Source organism: Cherax quadricarinatus, chromosome 22, assembly GCF_038502225.1.
Source record: "Cherax quadricarinatus isolate ZL_2023a chromosome 22, ASM3850222v1, whole genome shotgun sequence".
NCBI lineage: Eukaryota > Metazoa > Arthropoda > Malacostraca > Decapoda > Parastacidae > Cherax > Cherax quadricarinatus.
Genome location: NC_091313.1, coordinates 19,324,799 through 19,343,404, shown reverse-complemented (window position 1 = coordinate 19,343,404; position 18,606 = coordinate 19,324,799). Strand labels below are relative to the sequence as shown.

Genomic DNA, 18,606 nt, shown 5'->3' with positions numbered 1-18,606 from the left:
AAAGAATTCCCCCCAAAATGCTGATGGATGTGTCTATAAGATTCCTTGTAAAATTTGCGATAAAGTTTATTACGGTCAAACTGGTAAAAATCTCGAACTAAGATTAAAACAACATAAATATAGCATTAGAACTGGACAAGATTCCAATGCTCTATTAATTCATGTAAGAGATTTTAACCATCCAATTGATTTTCAAAAAGTTGAGAAAATAGTATCAAGCAAGTCCATGGTCGACAGGAATATAATTGAATCTTGTTTCATAAAAAGCAGTTTTGACAATAATATGAATATTTCCTTTGGTTTATATAAATTAGATCCATTTATAATTAATAGAATTTGGGAAGAATTTAATAATACACTGGACAAATAATAATTTTTAAATTTTCTTGGGTAGAATAGTTTGTGGGTGAGTTGTGCAAAGGACCTATCCAAGTTGGGTCGGCACGCGTCAGGTGTTTAACCGTTCTGGGATCTGATAGTGAGGTGTTGGCCAGACCCCTTATATAGCTTCCTTGGATGCTTTGCTTTCATAGTTCCTTGATAATGTGAGTAGTCACGAAAGCGCTTGGAATTTCTCTATTCTTTCAGAGTGGTTGTTTTGCATATATATATATATATATATATATATATATATATATATATATATATATATATATATATATATATATATATATATATATATATATATATATATATATATAAACAGTATTTCCAGATCTCGGCTCCATTTAAATCGAAAAATAATTTTTCCACAATTTTGTCAATGTTTCACTCTTTGTCGAGCTTTAGCAAGCTCGGCATAAAATGAAACGTTTCTTGTAAAGTCTTCTTGCTGTCTTTGTACGTAACGATACGCAGTTTCATGCAGGTGGAGTACCTGTTAACTGCGTGTAGCGAGGGGGATTTCACGTGCAGTGATGGCTCCTGCGTCAGTGCAGCTCTCCGCTGTGACCAAGTGACCGACTGTGCTGACAGCAGTGATGAGCTCAACTGTGATGTGCTGCAGGTGCCGCATGGTTACTCTCGGGAGCTCTCACCACCCACACTACACAAGCAACCTTTCAAGATAATTCTGCGCCTCGAGGTCACCTCAGTGCGGGTGTTTGATCTGGTTGCTTTTACCATGCAGTTGGACGTCTTGCAGAGTGTAACCTGGCGCGACGCTAGGCTCACCTTTTCCAACCTCCTGCCAGGAGACTTTAACAATCAGGCTAAGGTAGGCAGTATGATGAATAAGTCACATTGTCGTGACTGCAACAATTCACAAATAACCCACATTTTGGAAATTAAACTTTAGAAAACGTTTCGGTTCGTCTTGGACCATTATCAAGGCAGTCGTGACTGATGGTCCTGGATAGACCGAGACTTTGTCTGAAGTTTTCCCTTCTAAAATGTGTGAACTATCTGTGAATTATTCCAGCCACAGTATTGAATCTTATCCTTCGTAGTATCATTAGGATTGTTTTCATATTCTTCAACCTGTGCAGGTGTAATATTATGACTGCAGTTTCATAATAGTTCCCCCATCACTATATTCTACCTGGGCAGGTGTCTGAGAGTATCTGGCTACCCATCATCATGATCAAGGACAGTGCTCGGAGTCCCACAGACGTGGTCATGAGGCGTCAGGGTCTTCTTATCAACCGTGAAGCTTCGCCCCTTGCTGACGATGACACCAGGCCCAGGGAAGGTAATCTACTCCACACACAAGCTTATTGATTATTACAATCTATACATTGGTAATGTGAAGAACGTGCGCCAACTTAATGTCAGTTTCTCGATGACATGATCCAGTATTCCAGAAATAGGTCTTTTGCCTAGTATGTAATTCGAAATTTTCTCTCAAGATCGCTTTCGTATACAATGTGTACATTACTCGTCTAGTACTTAGTATGACCTCCTTTGTCCCCTAGAACAGCCTGAATTATTCTTGGCACATTCAACAAGATGCTGGAAAGATTCCTTAGAGAATCTGGTTCATGTGACATGTAAACATAATGCAGTTGCTGCAGATTTGTCGGCTACACATTCATGCCGCGTTGAATCTCCCGTTCTACCACATCCTAAAGATTTATGCCAAATTCTGACCTTATCCTGCACGCCGCAGCAGAAATCGCGATTAGTCACACCAGGCGACGTTTTTCCAATTTTCAGCTGTCTTTTGGTGAGCCTGTGCCCACTGTAGCCTCAGTTTCCTGTTCTTAGCTGACAGGAGTTAAACCCGGTGTGATCTGCTGCTGTACCCCATCCACTTCTAGGTTCGACATGTTGCACGTTCAGAGATGCTTTTAAAGCTGCATACCACTGTTGTAATGCATGGTTATTTTAGATACTGTCGCATTCCTGTCAGCTTGAACCAGTCTGGCCATTCATTTCTGACCTCTCTCATTAACATATCGTTTTTGCCTACAGAACTACCGCTCGCTGGACGCTTTGTGTTTTTTATACCGTTCTCGGTAAACTCTACAGACTGTTGTGCCTGAAAATTCCACGAGATCAGTAGTTTCTGGGATACTTAGATCGATCTTTTTGGCACTAACAGTCATTCCACGGTCAAAGTCATTTAGAACACATTTTGTTTCACAATTTGCTGTTCGGTTTGAACAACAACTGAACCTCTTGACCAGTATCTGCATGCTTTTACCAAAGTTCCATATACCATGCCTTTGCTAATGTTGAACGTTTCCGGGTGTAGCTCCCCTTGTTTTTCTAGGTTGCAAAAAGATTTGGCAAGGTCAGCGTAATTAATGCTCTCCCTAGTGGGCACATTAAAAACAATGTTGATGTCATTGACAGACTGCAAAATGTTAACATGTCTAATGATTTTACGCTAGTAAGTTTCGACGTCACAGCTTTGTTCACCTGTGTACCTGTCCCTGATTTGTTAGCTTATCTGGAGGAAGAGTTAGATGAGTTCCCCATACCATTTGACAACATATTACTGGGTTGATGAAGTTGTGTGTGGTTGATTGCAAGTTTGAATTTGAAGGGAAATATTATTCTCAAAGGCAGGGATTGCCTATGGGAAATCTATTGTCTTCCCTATTAAGCAATTTGTATATGGAGTTCCTTGCGACTAAGCTATTGATAGATATCCTGCCCTGTGAAGCTAAATGGTTCAAATATTTGGATGACATCTTGTGTCTTTGGCCGAATTATTTCGACCTTAATACACAGCCGGGCTGTGGCTCGTACGTTGGTTTGCGTGCAGCCAGCAGTAACAGTCTGGTTGATCAGGCTCTGATCCACCAGGAGGCCTGGTCACAGACCGGGCCGCGGGGGCGTTGACCCCCGGAACTCTCTCCAGGTAAACTCCAGGTCTCCAGGTATTAAATTCACCGTAGAGCAAGAAGTAGACTTTAAACTTCCATTTTTAGATTTTCTGATCCACGGGGCTGATAGAATATTCAAGTTTACAGTATATAGGAAGGCCACTAACAAATGTTCATATCACTATTACTCCAACCATGAAACTAGAGTAAAAAGAAGTGCCTTTCTTACTATATTGTTGAGAGCTTACAGAGTATGTAGCCCGGAGTTTTTGGGTGAGGAAATAAGGAAAATCTTCGATATTGCTAAAAAAAAACTGTTATCCTAAGGAGTTTGCAGAGACTGCTTTGTTGGTAGTTAGAAAAACTTATCATAGGACTGAACCTAGAATAATCCCTCATAACATGAATGTGCTTGTCCTACCATACAGTGAGAATTAATCAGTCCTACCAAATGCCCTAAAGCGACTCAATATAAGAGCTGTTTTTAAGAATTCACGGACTGTTAAAAGTATGTTGATCAAAAATTCCCCTAAACGCTGTGTAGGTGGTGTGTAAAGGATTGGGTGCCAAGGCTGCAACTTATCCTATATGAGACAAACTGGCAAACCTCTAAATGTTAGAATTACACGTCAGTATTCAGTAAGGATTGCTCAAGAATCAAATGCGATATTTGACCACACATAATAATCCGGCTAAGTGGTCTGAGGCAAAGGTCATTCTTCAATGTACTTCCTGGCTAGAAAGAAATATTCTTGAGTCTGCAATTATTAAACATTTGTCATATAATGGGGGTAGTAAGTTGTTTAAGCTCTATTTGTTTATAATTGAGGCTATCATGCAGTCTAAAACCAGATTCTTATATGAATTCTCTAGATTGTCTTAGCTGCCAGGATTCCACTCCAAGGAATTAAGGCTTGATGCTCAACCGTTAGTCTACCCTTTAGGTGAGCTTTCCCGTTTTCCTAAAGTGTGTGGAATTTCCCTTAGACAATTGCCAGACACATTTATATTCAGAATGTTAAGTCCTTTATAGTTTCCTGAAGTCTGACTGATAATTCTGATAACACTTATGTTACCAATGTTAATTTTGCTAGTTAACCACTCCAATACCTTTGCTTCTGGGCTGACTATCCTCATCATCAACACCCTTAAAAACAAGGCAGGAGACATAAACAACTTCCCTACTTTTATGTACAAAGCTTCGCAAGTACTGTCACCAATTATTGTAACACTCTTTAACAAATCCATTGAATCCTCCACCTTCCCAGCAGTTCTCAAAATAGCGAGGGTTACCCCGATCCACAAAGGAGGTGATCAAGCAGACTTGAATAACTATAGACCAGTTTCTAACTTACCACTACGCTCTAAAATCTTTGAAAAATTAATTTATAGACGGATCTATTCCTACCTCATCTCAAACAACATACTAAACCCCTGTCAGTTTGGATTCAGGAATAATAAAAGCACAAATGATGTATACACATGATAGAACTAATATATACCGCTCTCTAGAAGAAAGAAGTCCCAATGGGAATTTTCAATGACTTGCGTAAAGCTTTTGATACAGTCGACCATGAATTGCTGCACACTAAATTAACACACTATGGTATAAGAGACTACTCCCTCAACTACCTAAAGTCATACCTTAGTTAGATTTTGCCACAGAAGTGGCTAGTTTATTGTGCAGGTCATACCCATTGTGTCGACTGTAGCGCAAGAGCTTATGGATACACAAAAGGCCTAGGAACTAGGCCCCAAAATGGTTAACAGGTGTACATTCGGATTTATATCTATATATCTACAGTTCACTTATCTGTTACAAGCAAACTTAAGACATTTTCTTAGTATATCTGGTATATTTTTTTCATTAATAAGATATCTTGACATGTCACATAGGTTATTATACTGTCTATCTCTGTATTCCTCAATAAGTGGACAATTAAGCACATAGTGTTCAAGAGAGTGACCATATGCCTGATCACATAATTTGCATTTAGTTTGATCATCATCTGTGTGTCTCCCAAACTGCCAGAAGTACTTGTAACCAAGCCTAAGCCTGGCCACTACAACATCAGTCAGTCTGTTCTCATTGCAAGTTGCTCCATAAACATACTTATCTACGTTCATGTTATCATAGTGGGTTATAGATCTACTCAGGCTTCTAACTGCATTCCTATAACAATCATTTTCATTATTTACTTCTCTCCTAATATTATTCCTAATGCTAGACACAGTTATACCAAAGTTATATTCTACATTCTCCTTCTGGGTACTCTTCTTGACTAACATATCAACTTTATCATGCAGGAGTAATCCAATGTGTGATGGGATCCATAGCAATTGTACATTAATTCATTTATCCCTGATTTTTGAGTGTCTATACCTGGCTTCTCCAATGAGCATGTTCGAGTCATTATATGAGTTAAGAGCATTCAGTGATGACATGGAATCAGTAATGAATGATGATAGAGTCAAGCTCAGTGTCATAAGTTAGCTTTAGCGCCACTAGGATTGCAAACAATTCAATTTACAATGTAGACGCCCAGTTGTTAATTCTTATACCTAGCTCAACAAGTTTATTATCGTTTCTGACTAGGGAGGTGGCAACAAGAGCAGATGCAGCCCTGCCAGAAAGCTCCCGTTTAGATCCATCAGTGTATATAACCTGTGATAACTTATTACTACCAGCTAGGCGAGAAATTTCTTCTTTAGCAATTGCTTTAACAAGTGATTTAAGGAAGGGATTACTAGCAATGAGCTTCTTTGGAAGGACTTGCAGGTATGTGATATTAAATGAATACATCTTCCATAGAGGGGTGAAATGGTCTTGTTGCCTACAGTGATACAGTTCATGCAGGTTATAAAACTTAATGCAGTTGCACATTTTCACAATCCATTTAGATCTGTGTGTATTTACTTCTAGACACTTAGTAAGGTTCATTGTGACAGTGTCTGGTTCATTTCTTAACATTCTAATACCGAGTACAGTGTTAATCTCAACAATCCTATCACTGATACTAGAAATACCAAGCTCCTTCCTCATATTAAGAACCTTTGTAGATTTGGGACAACCAAGAATAATTCTGAGAGCTTCATTTTGCATTAACTCCAAGGGTCGGAGAGAACTTTCTCTAGCTAATATCAACATGGGAGCAGCATAATCAATTAAGGACCTAACATAGGCTATGTACATCATTCTCACGATTCTCACATTAGCACCATAGTTGGGGTTGTAGCCAGCAACAGGTTTGAGAGCATTTAGCCTATCTTTGCATTTCTTATTTAGTTGTGGTATAGTGGATTTGTTAAAGGGTATATCTACATCAAGATATCTGTAAGTTTTAACGTAGCTAATGTTTTCACCCTGCAAATAGATGGGTGGAGGATGTCGTTTGCTTGTTAATATCTTTGTTTTAGAGGAAGATATTATGAGGCCTAGTCGATTACAAATTGCTTGAACTTCATTAAGAATGGTACTCATCTTCTTATGCCCTGTTGTGTGGATCATGATGTCATCAGCATAGCTTATAGCTATATGTTTAGGTGAGGCAGGTAGAGCATTTAGGAGAGCATTAATCAGAATATTAAATAGCATGGGACTGAGAACTCCTCCCTGCGGTGTACCTAGGGACATTTCTTTAGACTCACTTCTAAAGCCTTGGTAGAGGACAGAGGATACTCTATTTGACAGGTATCCTATTATCCAGCAGAGTAAGCTACCACCAATATTCATTTTGGCTAGTTCATGTAGTATAACGGTTCTGTTTGCGATATCAAATGCAGATTTTAGATCAAGAAAAGTGGTAAAACTAGTAGAGGTGTGTGCAGTGAGAAAGGTGGAAATACAGTTCTGCACACTTTTACCTTTCATGAACCCATAGAGGTAGGGGGAAAGTTGGTGTCTGATTCTGTAGTACAGTCTGTTAAGTATCATTCTTTCAAAAGTTTTACAAAGACAACTAGTTAAGGAGATCGGTCTAAATGTATCAGGCTGTTGGGGCTTAGGGATAGGCACAATGAGACTATTGGTCCAGGAAGTAGGAAGAACGCCCTCAATGTAACTGAGATTATACAGTGCCAACAAAGGGTTATCAGGCACGTGCCTTAGAGTTCTGAGAATATCATAGGTTATACCATCCTCTTCAGGAGCAGTTGATCGACCTTTAGTTAATGCATTATCTAATTCATACTCGGTGAAGAGGCAATCACTCTCATCAGTATTTTGGCTCATAAAATTAATCGGTTTCTACATTTCTTCAGAAGCCCTCTCTAATTTTTTTCTAATATGAGATGGAAGGTTTTCATGCCTGGATGTTTTGGACCAGTCATTTATGAGGTCATTTGCATTTTCAAGAGGAAAGGGATGAGCAACATTGCCAGTCTTTTTCCTAGTTATTTTATTTATACCTTTCCAAGCCAAACTTAAAGGGGTGGACCTATTTAATCCACTAACAAACTGTTCCCATTCCTGTTGCCTAAGTTCTTCCTTTCTATTCCTTGCATTTGTTAGTGCAGCTTGGAACGTTCTGAGCAGGTCTGGGGTTCTACATTCGCGGTATGCTTTACCAATCCTCCCAGCTGCTGCATGTGTTAGATTGCGTAGCTCTGGATCATTTTAGTATTTACATTGGTTTTTGTTGTCATTTATAGTGGAAGGTTTATGTTTTCTTTTCCTTCCCACTTGATCTGTGAGGACAGTCTCAATAGTGGCTACTAAATTATCATTGAATTTTTGTGTGCAATGGGCTCGTAATTCTTATACTATTGATCCAAGTGGTTAATAAATTTATCTCCGTGTTCTGGGTTGAGAATAAGTTTCCTCCTTCTGTATTTAGCTCCTTGATTACTGGAGATGTGATCAATATTGACAGTTATGAGTCTAGGGAAGTGATCAGATAGAAGATCATCAACTATGACAGTCATGCATCGTATATGATGTATTAATAAATCCAAGGCACAGATCTAGTATGCCACCATATATGTAAGTAGGCTCAGTAGTGCCCACAATTCGAACATTATCATGCTCATTTAGCAGTTTCACTAGTTTAGTTCCATTGGTGTTTGTTATAGACCCACCAATATTCCCGAATGCATCACAGCTACTCAAACCCATATTATTTGCAGATGACACTACATACGTCTTCTCACACCCAAACCCAGTCATACTCGCCAACACTGTCATTGCTGAATTACAGAAAATATCTACCTGGATGATGACTAATAAACTTACCCTAAATACTGACAAAACCTATTTCATTCAGTTTGGAATCAGAGCTGCAAATGTTCCATTTAATATAACACTAAATGGATCACCCATCACAAGACTCACAGAGGGAAAATTCCTAGGAATCCACCGAGACAGTAGCCTCAAATTCCAGACACACACACAACATATTTCTAAGAAAATCTCTAAGACTGTAGGTATACTATCAAAGATACGGTACTATGTTCCACAATCAGCTCCCCTTGCACTATCATTCACTCATCTACCTTATCTCACATATGGAATTTGTGAATGGGGATCAACAACATTAAATCACCTAAGGCCAATAATAACCCAGAAAAAGGCTGCAATCAGAATAACAAATTCCCACTCGCGACAGCATACTCCACCTCTATTCAAAAGTCTAAATTTGCTCACCATAAAGAACATCCATACTTATTCATGTGCCTACTATATACATAGAACAATACACGCAAACATAAACCCTCCAGTTAAACTTCTCACAAACCTTAACAGGACACACGACCATAACACAAGACACAGATCTCTTTTTGATGTACCCCGTGTCCATATCACACTGTGTAAAAACTCTATGCATATAAAGGGCCCCAAAATCTGGAATTCATTACCAGAACATACTAAAGTAACCAGGCTTGAAAATCAATTTAAGACTCTTCTAAAAAAAAACACTTACTCGCCCAGGACTAAATAATCAACACTCAATATTTAACTTTACCAATAAATCTCCCAATTCCTTAAATCTTAAAACTTCAAGACAACATACCGTAAATTGATCATCTTGTTTGTTATACATTGTAATGCGACAAATTTGTACAGCTATAATGCTTCAAAATCGAAATATTCAAATTTCATTGTTTCAAATACTCAATTGTACTTCATATTGTAAATTGTTTACGGTAATTTTTACCACTGAACCTTTCATTGCTTAGTTAATTTTAAGTTAATTTTAAGCCTGCCCATAATGCTCTGCATACAAGGGGTTTTTAGCATGTACACCCAACTACTGTAATTCCTTGTACAGCTATGTATCATGTTCAAATAAACTATATGAATATGAATGCTCAATCTGTCTGGCACTAGGCACTCGTGTGCCTGAGACACTGTTTCACACCTTTCCTACCTTCAGTCTTAACAAGCGTCCTTCTGAACGAATCTTCTGAAATTTCTCACTCATTTCTGCCACTTTGCAAGCCAAAACGAAAAGCCTGTGGTTTTAAGAACTTAGGAACATAAGAAAGAAGGAACACTGCAGCAGGCCTACTGGCCCATGCGAAGCAGGTCCAAGTCTCCTACCGGCTTAAGCCAATGCACCCAACCTAGTCAGGTCAGGTCACAATCACTTAAGGAAGGAACACGGCAACTGACCCAGTAGCACAAGCTAATCAGGTCCAACTCACACCCACCCACACCCACTCATGTATTTATCTAACCTATTTTTACAACTACACAACGTTTTAGCCTCTATAACTGTACTTGGGAGTTTGTTCCACTCATCCACAACTTTATTACTAAACCAGTGCTTTCCTATATCCTTCCTGAATCTGAATTTTTCCAACTTAAAACCATTGCTGCGAGTTCTGTCTAGGCTAGATCTTTTCAGCACGCTATTTACATCCCCTTTATTTATTCCTGTCTTCCATTTATACACCTCAGTCATATCCTCCTAATTCTACGCCTTTCTAGAGAGTGCGGATTCAGGGCCCTCTATAGAGTGGTGACCTGTACTTAACTTAGTGGTGACCTGTACTTAACTCAGTGGTGACCTGTACTTAACTTTGAGTGGTGACCTGTACTTAACTTGTGGTGACCTGTACTTAACTCAGTGGTGACCTGTACTTAACTCTATGAAGAAGTGTCTTGTGTGCTCTCCGTGGACTGAACCTAGATGCCCTCCATCGAGCAACTTTACCAGCAGCTTAAGGAAGAATTGAGGGTAACGAAGATGGAGATACGGCGATTGACCGAGGAAAACAAGAGGATTCATAGTAGTCCTCCTGTTTCGAGTCCTCAGGTCAAGAAGGGATCGTGGTCAGTGGCTGGACAGCAGGGGACGAAGTTGACGATCAAGAAGACGAATGGAAAGCCAGAAATGATGAAGAAGAAAGAGACTGCTGTAGAAACTCTTGTGGAAACCTCCAACGCATTCTCGGTGCTACCCGACGAATGTGAGTCGACTGCTGGGATCGTCACGACGAACGACAACAAGGAAGGTAAGAATATTGTTGTTGTTGGGGATAGCCAGGTTAGATACATGGATAGGGCATTCTGATTGAAGGACAGGAGTAGGAGACAGAGGGTTTGCTTTCCTGGGGCTGGGATGGAGGACATTGTTAGCCGGCTTGACATCATGAACGGTAATGGGATCAATCCTATTATTTGCCTCAGTGCTGGAGGCAATGATGTAGGCAAGCGTAGAAGTGAGGATTTAGTTAGAAAGTTCAGGACAGCTATAGACATAATTAGGAAGAAGGGGGGGCACCCTGTTATATGTGGCATTTTGCCAAGAAGAGGTGTTGGTAATGAATGGTTGTCCAGAGCAATTGGTATTAATTTTGGCTGGATAAACACTGTAAGGATAATGCAGTACCATTCATTGACAACTGGGACAACTTCTATGGCCGAAATGACATGTATGCCAGGGATGGGGTTCACTTATCCAGGGCAGGTGTGGGTTTTCTTGCTAACTCAGTTGAGGGGGATGTTAGGACTTTAAACTAGGATTAGTTAGAGGTATGGGTTTAGAAATGACAAATAATGAGTATGGATATATTGACTTATGCTCTGATATTAAAAATCTTAATAGTAACTGTCATGGAGTAACTCTGGGTAATGATAATTTCAGAAATTGTGTAAAAACAAAGATCAATAGGGAAAATGTGCAGAAGAAAAAACATATGATGGTATTTTATGCTAACAGTCGAAGTGCAAGAAATAAAATTAATGAACTACGTTTGGTAGCATGTGCTGGGAACTTTGACATCATTGCATTAACTGAAACGTGGTATGATTTAAAGAGTCGGGATATGACTGCTGAGTGTAATATTCAGGGATTTAAGTTGTTCAATGTGGATAGATATAATGGGAAGGGGGAGGAGTTGCATTATATGTTCGAGAAAATATTAATTGTTGCATAAAAACAGGTATAAAAACTGATGGAGGAGTAACAGAATCTGTTTGGGTAGAGTTTGTAGAGGGTCAAGAAAAACTAATTCTAGGTGTAATATACCGACCTCCAGGCTTGGATCACGATAGAGGGAGACTCCTTTGGGACGAAATTGCTAGGACTTCTAGACACAATAACATAGTCATAGTAGGGGACTTTAACTTTAGTCAAATTGACTGGAATTCTTTGACAGGTAATCTAGAGTCCAGTGACTTTATGGAAACAGTTCAGGACTGTTTTCTGAAGCAGAGCGTAACAGAGCCTACCAGGGGTAATAATTTGCTAGACCTAATCTTGTCAAATAAGGAAACACTCCTGAATAATCTGGAGATCACTGAAGAGCTTGGCGCAAGTGATCACAAGTCCATCACTTTTAGCATTAACTGGGAATGCAAGAATAATGATAATACAGTAAAAATCCCTGATTTCCGTTCTGCCGACTATAATGGACTTAGGGAACATCTGTCTAATCTTGATTGGGGTTATCTAGCTAATGATTTTATTAGCGATGATCATACTTATGATTATGAAGGGATCTGCTTTTATGATTTTTTTCTTAATAATGTACACCGTGCCTAGAGTATATACATTCCCCAGAGAGATATTAGGTCTAATAATAACGATCCCAAATGGGTTAACAGTAGGTTAAAGCATCTGTTGGGGAAGAAAAGGGGAATTTATAGGCGCATCAGAAGAGGAGAGGTTAACCTTACTGACCAATATGTTCAGCTTGAAAAAGAAGTAAAGAAGGGGATTAGAAAGGCTAAATGTGACTATGAAATTAGAGTTGCTAGTGAATCAAAGACTAATCCAAAGGGGTTCTTTCAAGTGTATAGGACGAAGGTGAAGGAAAAAGTAGGACCTCTGAAAATTGGGAATGGACAGCTGACGGATGACGAACTGGAAATGTGTTCCTTATTTAATGACTATTTTTTGTCAGTGTTTACACAGGAAGATGCAGATGAGATTCCAGTAATTAACAATTATTTAGTTCCTGATGAATTTAAATTAACTAATATTACTGTCACGAGGGACATGGTTATTAAACAGATAGACAAACTGAAGCAAAATAAGTCCCCGGGACCCGATGAGTTGTTTTCCAGGGTACTTAAGGAATGCAAGATGGAGCTTAGTCAGCCATTAACGAGTGTATTTAATGCGTCCATCCTTACCGGTGTTGTGCCAGAGCTGTGGAAGATGGCTAATGTGGTTCCTATATTCAAATCAAGGGATAAGTCCGTTCCTTCAAATTACCGTCCAATAAGCCTGACATCTATAGTGGGCAAGTTATTGGAATCAATTATAGCTGACATTATTAAAAGTCACCTTGAAGAGCATAACTTGATAAATGAATCTCAGCATGGATTCACGAGAGGTCGTTCCTGCCTGACAAACTTGCTGACGTTCTTCAATAGAACACGTGAGGCAGTTGACAGTGATAAGGAATATGATATTGTTTATTTGGACTTTAGTAAAGCCTTCGATAGAGTACCTCACAGGAGACTCTTGAAAAAAGTGGCAGCTCATGGTATAGGAGGTAAAGTTCTAGCATGGATAGAGGCATGGCTTACCAATAGAAAGCAGAGTTACCATTAATGGAGTGAAATCTGAATGGGGATTAGTCACTAGTGGCGTTCCACAAGGATCAGTTTTAGGCCCCATACAGAATGTGAAAAGGACTTGGGAGCATGGTGAGCAGAAATCTAAAGCCAAGACAGCAGTGCCTTAGTGTGCGCAACAAGGCAAACAGATTACATAAGAACATAAGAACATAAGAATGTAGGAACACTGCAGAAGGCCTACTGGCCCATACGAGGCAGGTCCTTATCAAAACGACATCTACCTAAAGCTACTCAAGAAACAACTCCCGCACCCCCCAACACCAATCAAACCCAGCCCCTCCCACTCATATATTTGTCCAGTCTCTTCTTAAAGCTACCCAAGGTCCTAGCCTCTATCACCCCACTGGGAAGACTGTTCCACGCATCTACAACTCTGTTAGAAAACCAGTACTTACCTATGTCCTTTCTAAATCTAAATTTATCCAACTTAAATCCATTATTCCTGGTTCTTACCTGGTTCGACACCCTCAGTACTTTATTAATGTCTCCCTTGTTTGTGCCCGTCATCCACTTATACACTTCAATGATATCTCCCCTCATTCTACGCCTCTCCAGAGAGTGGAGATTTAAGGCTTTAAGTCTATCTTCATACGGGAGGTTCCTTACACAGTAAATCATTTTAGTCATTCTTCTCTGTATGTTCTCTAATGAGTCTATGTCCATCCTGTAGTAAGGGGACCAAAACTGAGCAGCATAATCCAAATGAGGCCTCACTAGTGATGTATAGAGCTGTAAAATAACTTTTGGACTTCTGTTACTTATACTTCTTGAGATAAATCCAAGTAATCTGTTGGCCTTGTTGCGCACACTGAGGCACTGCTGTCTTGGCTTTAGATTTCTGCTTACCATGACTCCCAAGTCTTTTTCACATTCTGTATGAGCAAGCTCTACTTCACCTAGATTATAGCTTCGAGGGTTATTTTCATTACCAAGGGCAAGTACCTTACACTTATCCACATTAAACTTCATCTGCCATTTCTCAGACCAAGACATTAATTTGTTCAAATCGTCCTGGAGTTCATTCATATCCTCCTCAGAGTGAATTATACGGCCTATCTTTGTATCATCAGCAAACTTACTCATGTCACTAGTAATCCCTTCATCAAGGTCATTAATGTAAATTATGAACAAGAGAGGGCCTAAAACTGATCCTTGTGGAACGCCACTAGTGACTAATCCCCATTCAGATTTCACTCCATTAATGGTAACTCTCTGCTTTCTATTGGTAAGCCATGCCTCAATCCATGCTAGAACTTTACCTCCTATACCATGAGCTGCCACTTTTCTTAAGAGTCTCTTGTGAGGTACTCTGTCGAAGGCTTTACTAAAATCCAAATAAACAATATCATATTCCTTATCACTGTCAACTGCCTCAAATGTTCTATTGAAGAACGTCAGTAAGTTTGTCAGGCAGGAACGACCTCTCGTGAATCCATGCTGAGATTCATTTATCAAGTTATGCTCTTCAAGGTGACTTCTGATAATGTCAGCTATAATTGATTCTAATAACTTGCCCACTATAGATGTCAGGCTTATTGGACGGTAATTTGAAGGAGTGGACTTATCCCCTGATTTGAATATAGGAACCACATTAGCCATCTTCCACATCTCTGGCACAACACTGGTAAGGATGGACGCATTGAATACACTCGTTAAAGGCTGACTAAGCTCCATCTTGCATTCCTTAAGTACCCTTGAAAACAACTCATCGGGTCCCGGGGACTTATTTTGTTTCAGTTTGTCTATCTGTTTAATAACCATGTCCCTCGTGACAGTAATATTAGTTAACTTAAATTCATCAGGAACTAAATAATTGTTAATTACTGGAATCTCATTTACATCTTCCTGTGTAAAAACTGACAAAAAATAGTCATTAAATAAGGAACACATTTCCAGTTCATTATCCGTCAGCTGTCCATTCCCAGATTTCAGAGGTCCTACTTTTTCCTTCACCTTCGTCCTATACACTTGAAAGAACCCCTTTGGATTAGTCTTTGATTCATTAGCGACTCTAATTTCATAGTCACGTTTAGCCTTTCTAATCGCCTTTTTTACTTCTCTTTTAAGCTGAACATATTGGTCAGTAAGGTTAACCTCTCCTCTTCTGATGCGCCTATAAATTCCCCTTTTCTCCCCTAATAGATGCTTTAACCTCCTGTTAACCCATTTGGGATCGTTATTATTAGACCTAATTTCTCTCTGGGGAATGTATATACTCTGGGCACTGTGTACATTATTAAGAAAACAATCATAAAAGCAGATCCCTTCATATTCATAAGTATGATTATCGTCAATAAAATCATTAGCTAGATAACCCCAATCAAGATTAGACAGATGTTCCCTAAGTCCATTATAATCGGCAGAACGAAAATCGGGGATTTTTACTGTATTATCATTATTCTTGCATTCCCAATTAATGCTAAAGGTGATGGATTTGTGATCACTTGCGCCAAGCTCTTCAGTGATCTCCAGATTATTCACTAGTGTTTCCTTATTTGACAAGACTAGGTCTAGCAAATTATTACCCCTGGTAGGTTCAGTTACACTCTGTTTCAGAAAACAGTCCTGAACTGTTTCCATGAAGTCACTGGACTCTAGATTACCTGTCAAAGAATTCCAGTCAATTTGGCTAAAGTTAAAGTCCCCTACTATGACTACGTTACTGTGTCCAGAAGCCCTAACAATTTCGTCCCAAAGAAGTCTCCCTCTATCGTGATCCAAGCCTGGAGGTCGGTATATTACACCTAGAATTAGTTTTTCTTGACCCTCCACGAACTCTACCCAAACAGACTCTGTTACTGCTCCATCTATTTTTATACCGTTTTTTATGCAACAATTAATATTTTCTCGAACATACAATGCAACTCCTCCCCCCTTCCCATTACATCTATCCACATTGAATAACTTAAATCCCTGAATATTACACTCAGCAGTCATATCCCGACTCTTTAAATCATACCACGTTTCAGTTAATGCAATGATATCAAAGTTCCCAGCACATGCTACCAAACGTAGTTCATTAATTTTATTTCTTGCACTTCGACTGTTAGCATAAAATACCATCATATGTTTTTTCTTCTGCACATTTTTCCTATTCATCTTTGTTTTTACACAATTTCTGAAATTATCATTACCCAGAGTTACTCCATGACAGTTACTATTAAGATTCTTAATATCAGAGCATAAGTCAATATATCCATACTCATTATTAATCATTTCTAAACCCATACCTCTAACTAATCCTAGTTTAAAGTCCTAACAACCCCCTCAACTGAGTTAGCAAGAAAACCCACACCTGCCCTGGATAAGTGAACCCCATCCCTGGCATACATGTCATTTCGGCCATAGAAGTTGTCCCAGTTGTCAATGAATGGTACTGCATTATCCTTACAGTGTTTATCCAGCCAACAATTAATACCAATTGCTCTGGACAACCATTCATTACCAACACCTCTTCTTGGCAAAATGCCACATATAACAGGGCGCCCCCCCTTCTTCCTAATCATGTCTATAGCTGTCCTGAACTTTCTAACTAATTCCTCACTTCTACGCTTGCCTACATCATTGCCTCCAGCACTGAGGCAAATAATAGGATTGATCCCATTACCGTTCATGATGTTGTCGAGCCGGCTAACAATGTCCTCCATCCCAGCCCCAGGAAAGCATACCCTTTGTCTCCTACTCCTGTCCTTCAAGCAGAATGCCCTATCCATGTATCTAACCTGGCTATCCCCAACAACAACAATATTCTTACCTTCCTTGTCGTTCGTCGTGACGATCCCAGTAGTAGACTCACATTCGTCGGGTAGCACCGAGAATGCGTTGGAGGTTTCCACGGGAGTTTCCACAGCAGTCTCTTTCTTCTTCATCGTTTCTGGCTTTCCATTCGTCTTCTTGATCGTCAACTTCGTCGTCCCCTGCTGTCCAGCCACTGACCACGATCCCTTCTTGACCTGAGGACTCGAAACAGGAGGACTACTACGAATCCTCTTGTTTTCCTCGGTCAATCGCCGTATCTCCATCTTCGCTGCCTTCAATTCTTCCTTAAGTTGCTGGTAAAGTTGCTCGATGGAGGGCATCTTGGTTCAGTCCACGGGAGCAAACAAGACACTTCTTCACAGAGTTAAGTACAGGTCAGCACTCAAAGTACAGGTCACCACTCAAGAGCACACAAACACTGAGCTAAGTACACGTCACCACTGGGCTAAGTACACGTCACCACTGAGCTAAGTACACGTCACCACTGAGCCAAGTACACGTCACCACTGAGCCAAGTACACGTCACCACTGAGCTAAGTACACGTCACCACTGAGCTAAGTACACGTCACCACTCAAGTACACGTCACTTGGATTTATCTCAAGAAGTATAAGTAACAGAAGTCCAAAAGTTATTTTACAGCTCTATACATCACTAGTGAGGCCTCATTTAGATTATGCTGCTCAGTTTTGGTCCCCTTACTACAGGATGGATATAGACTCATTAGAGAACATACAGAGAAGAATGACTAAAATGATTTACTGTGTAAGGAACCTCCCGTATGAAGATAGACTTAAAGCCTTAAATCTCCACTCTCTGGAGAGGCGTAGAATGAGGGGAGATATCATTGAAGTGTATAAGTGGATGACGGGCATAAACAAGGGAGATATTAATAAAGTACTGAGGGTGTCGAACCAGGTAAGAACCAGAAATAATGGATTTAAGCTGGATAAATTTAGATTTAGAAAAGACATAGGTAAGTACTGGTTTTCTAACAGAGTTGTAGATGCGTGGAACAGTCTTCCCAGTGGGGTGATAGAGGCTAGGACCTTGGGTAGCTTTAAGAGACTGGACAAATATATGAGTGGGAAGGGCTGGGTTTGATTGGTGTCATTGGGTACGGGAGTTATTTCTTGGGTAGCTTTAGGTAGAGGTCGTTTTGATAAGGACCTGCCTCGCATGGGCCAGTAGGCCTTCTGCAGTGTTCCTCCATTCTTATGTTTTTATGTTCTTATCCTCATAGGGAAGGTTTCTGATACATGGGATCAACTTTGTCATCCTCCTTTGTACGTTTTCCAGAGCATTTATATCCATTCTCTAATACGGTGACCAAAACTGTGCAGCATAATCTAAATGAGGCCTAACTAAGGATATGTAGAGTTGAAGAGCAACCTGAGGACTCCTATTATTTAGGCTTCTTGATATGAAGCCAAGGATTATGTTAGCTTTATTGCGAACACTTATGCACTATTGTCTTGGTTTCAGAGTACGGCTAACCAGAACTCCTAAATTTTTTTCGCAATCAGTAATATTAAGATCTACATTA

At 39.7% G+C, this 18,606-nt stretch overlaps 1 protein-coding gene across 6 annotated transcripts in view; it reads left to right on the top strand.

Moving 5' to 3' along the window:
- Window positions 1-18,606, top strand: part of LOC128689750 (uncharacterized) — a 91,607-nt gene that overhangs the window by 63,333 nt on the left and 9,668 nt on the right. For all 6 annotated transcript variants that reach the window (XM_053778184.2, XM_053778183.2, XM_053778186.2 and 3 more), the window contains 2 exons: window positions 869-1,216; window positions 1,549-1,690. In XM_053778184.2, the coding sequence (XP_053634159.1) occupies window positions 869-1,216; window positions 1,549-1,690 (490 nt within the window). The remainder of the gene's footprint in view (window positions 1-868; window positions 1,217-1,548; window positions 1,691-18,606) is intronic.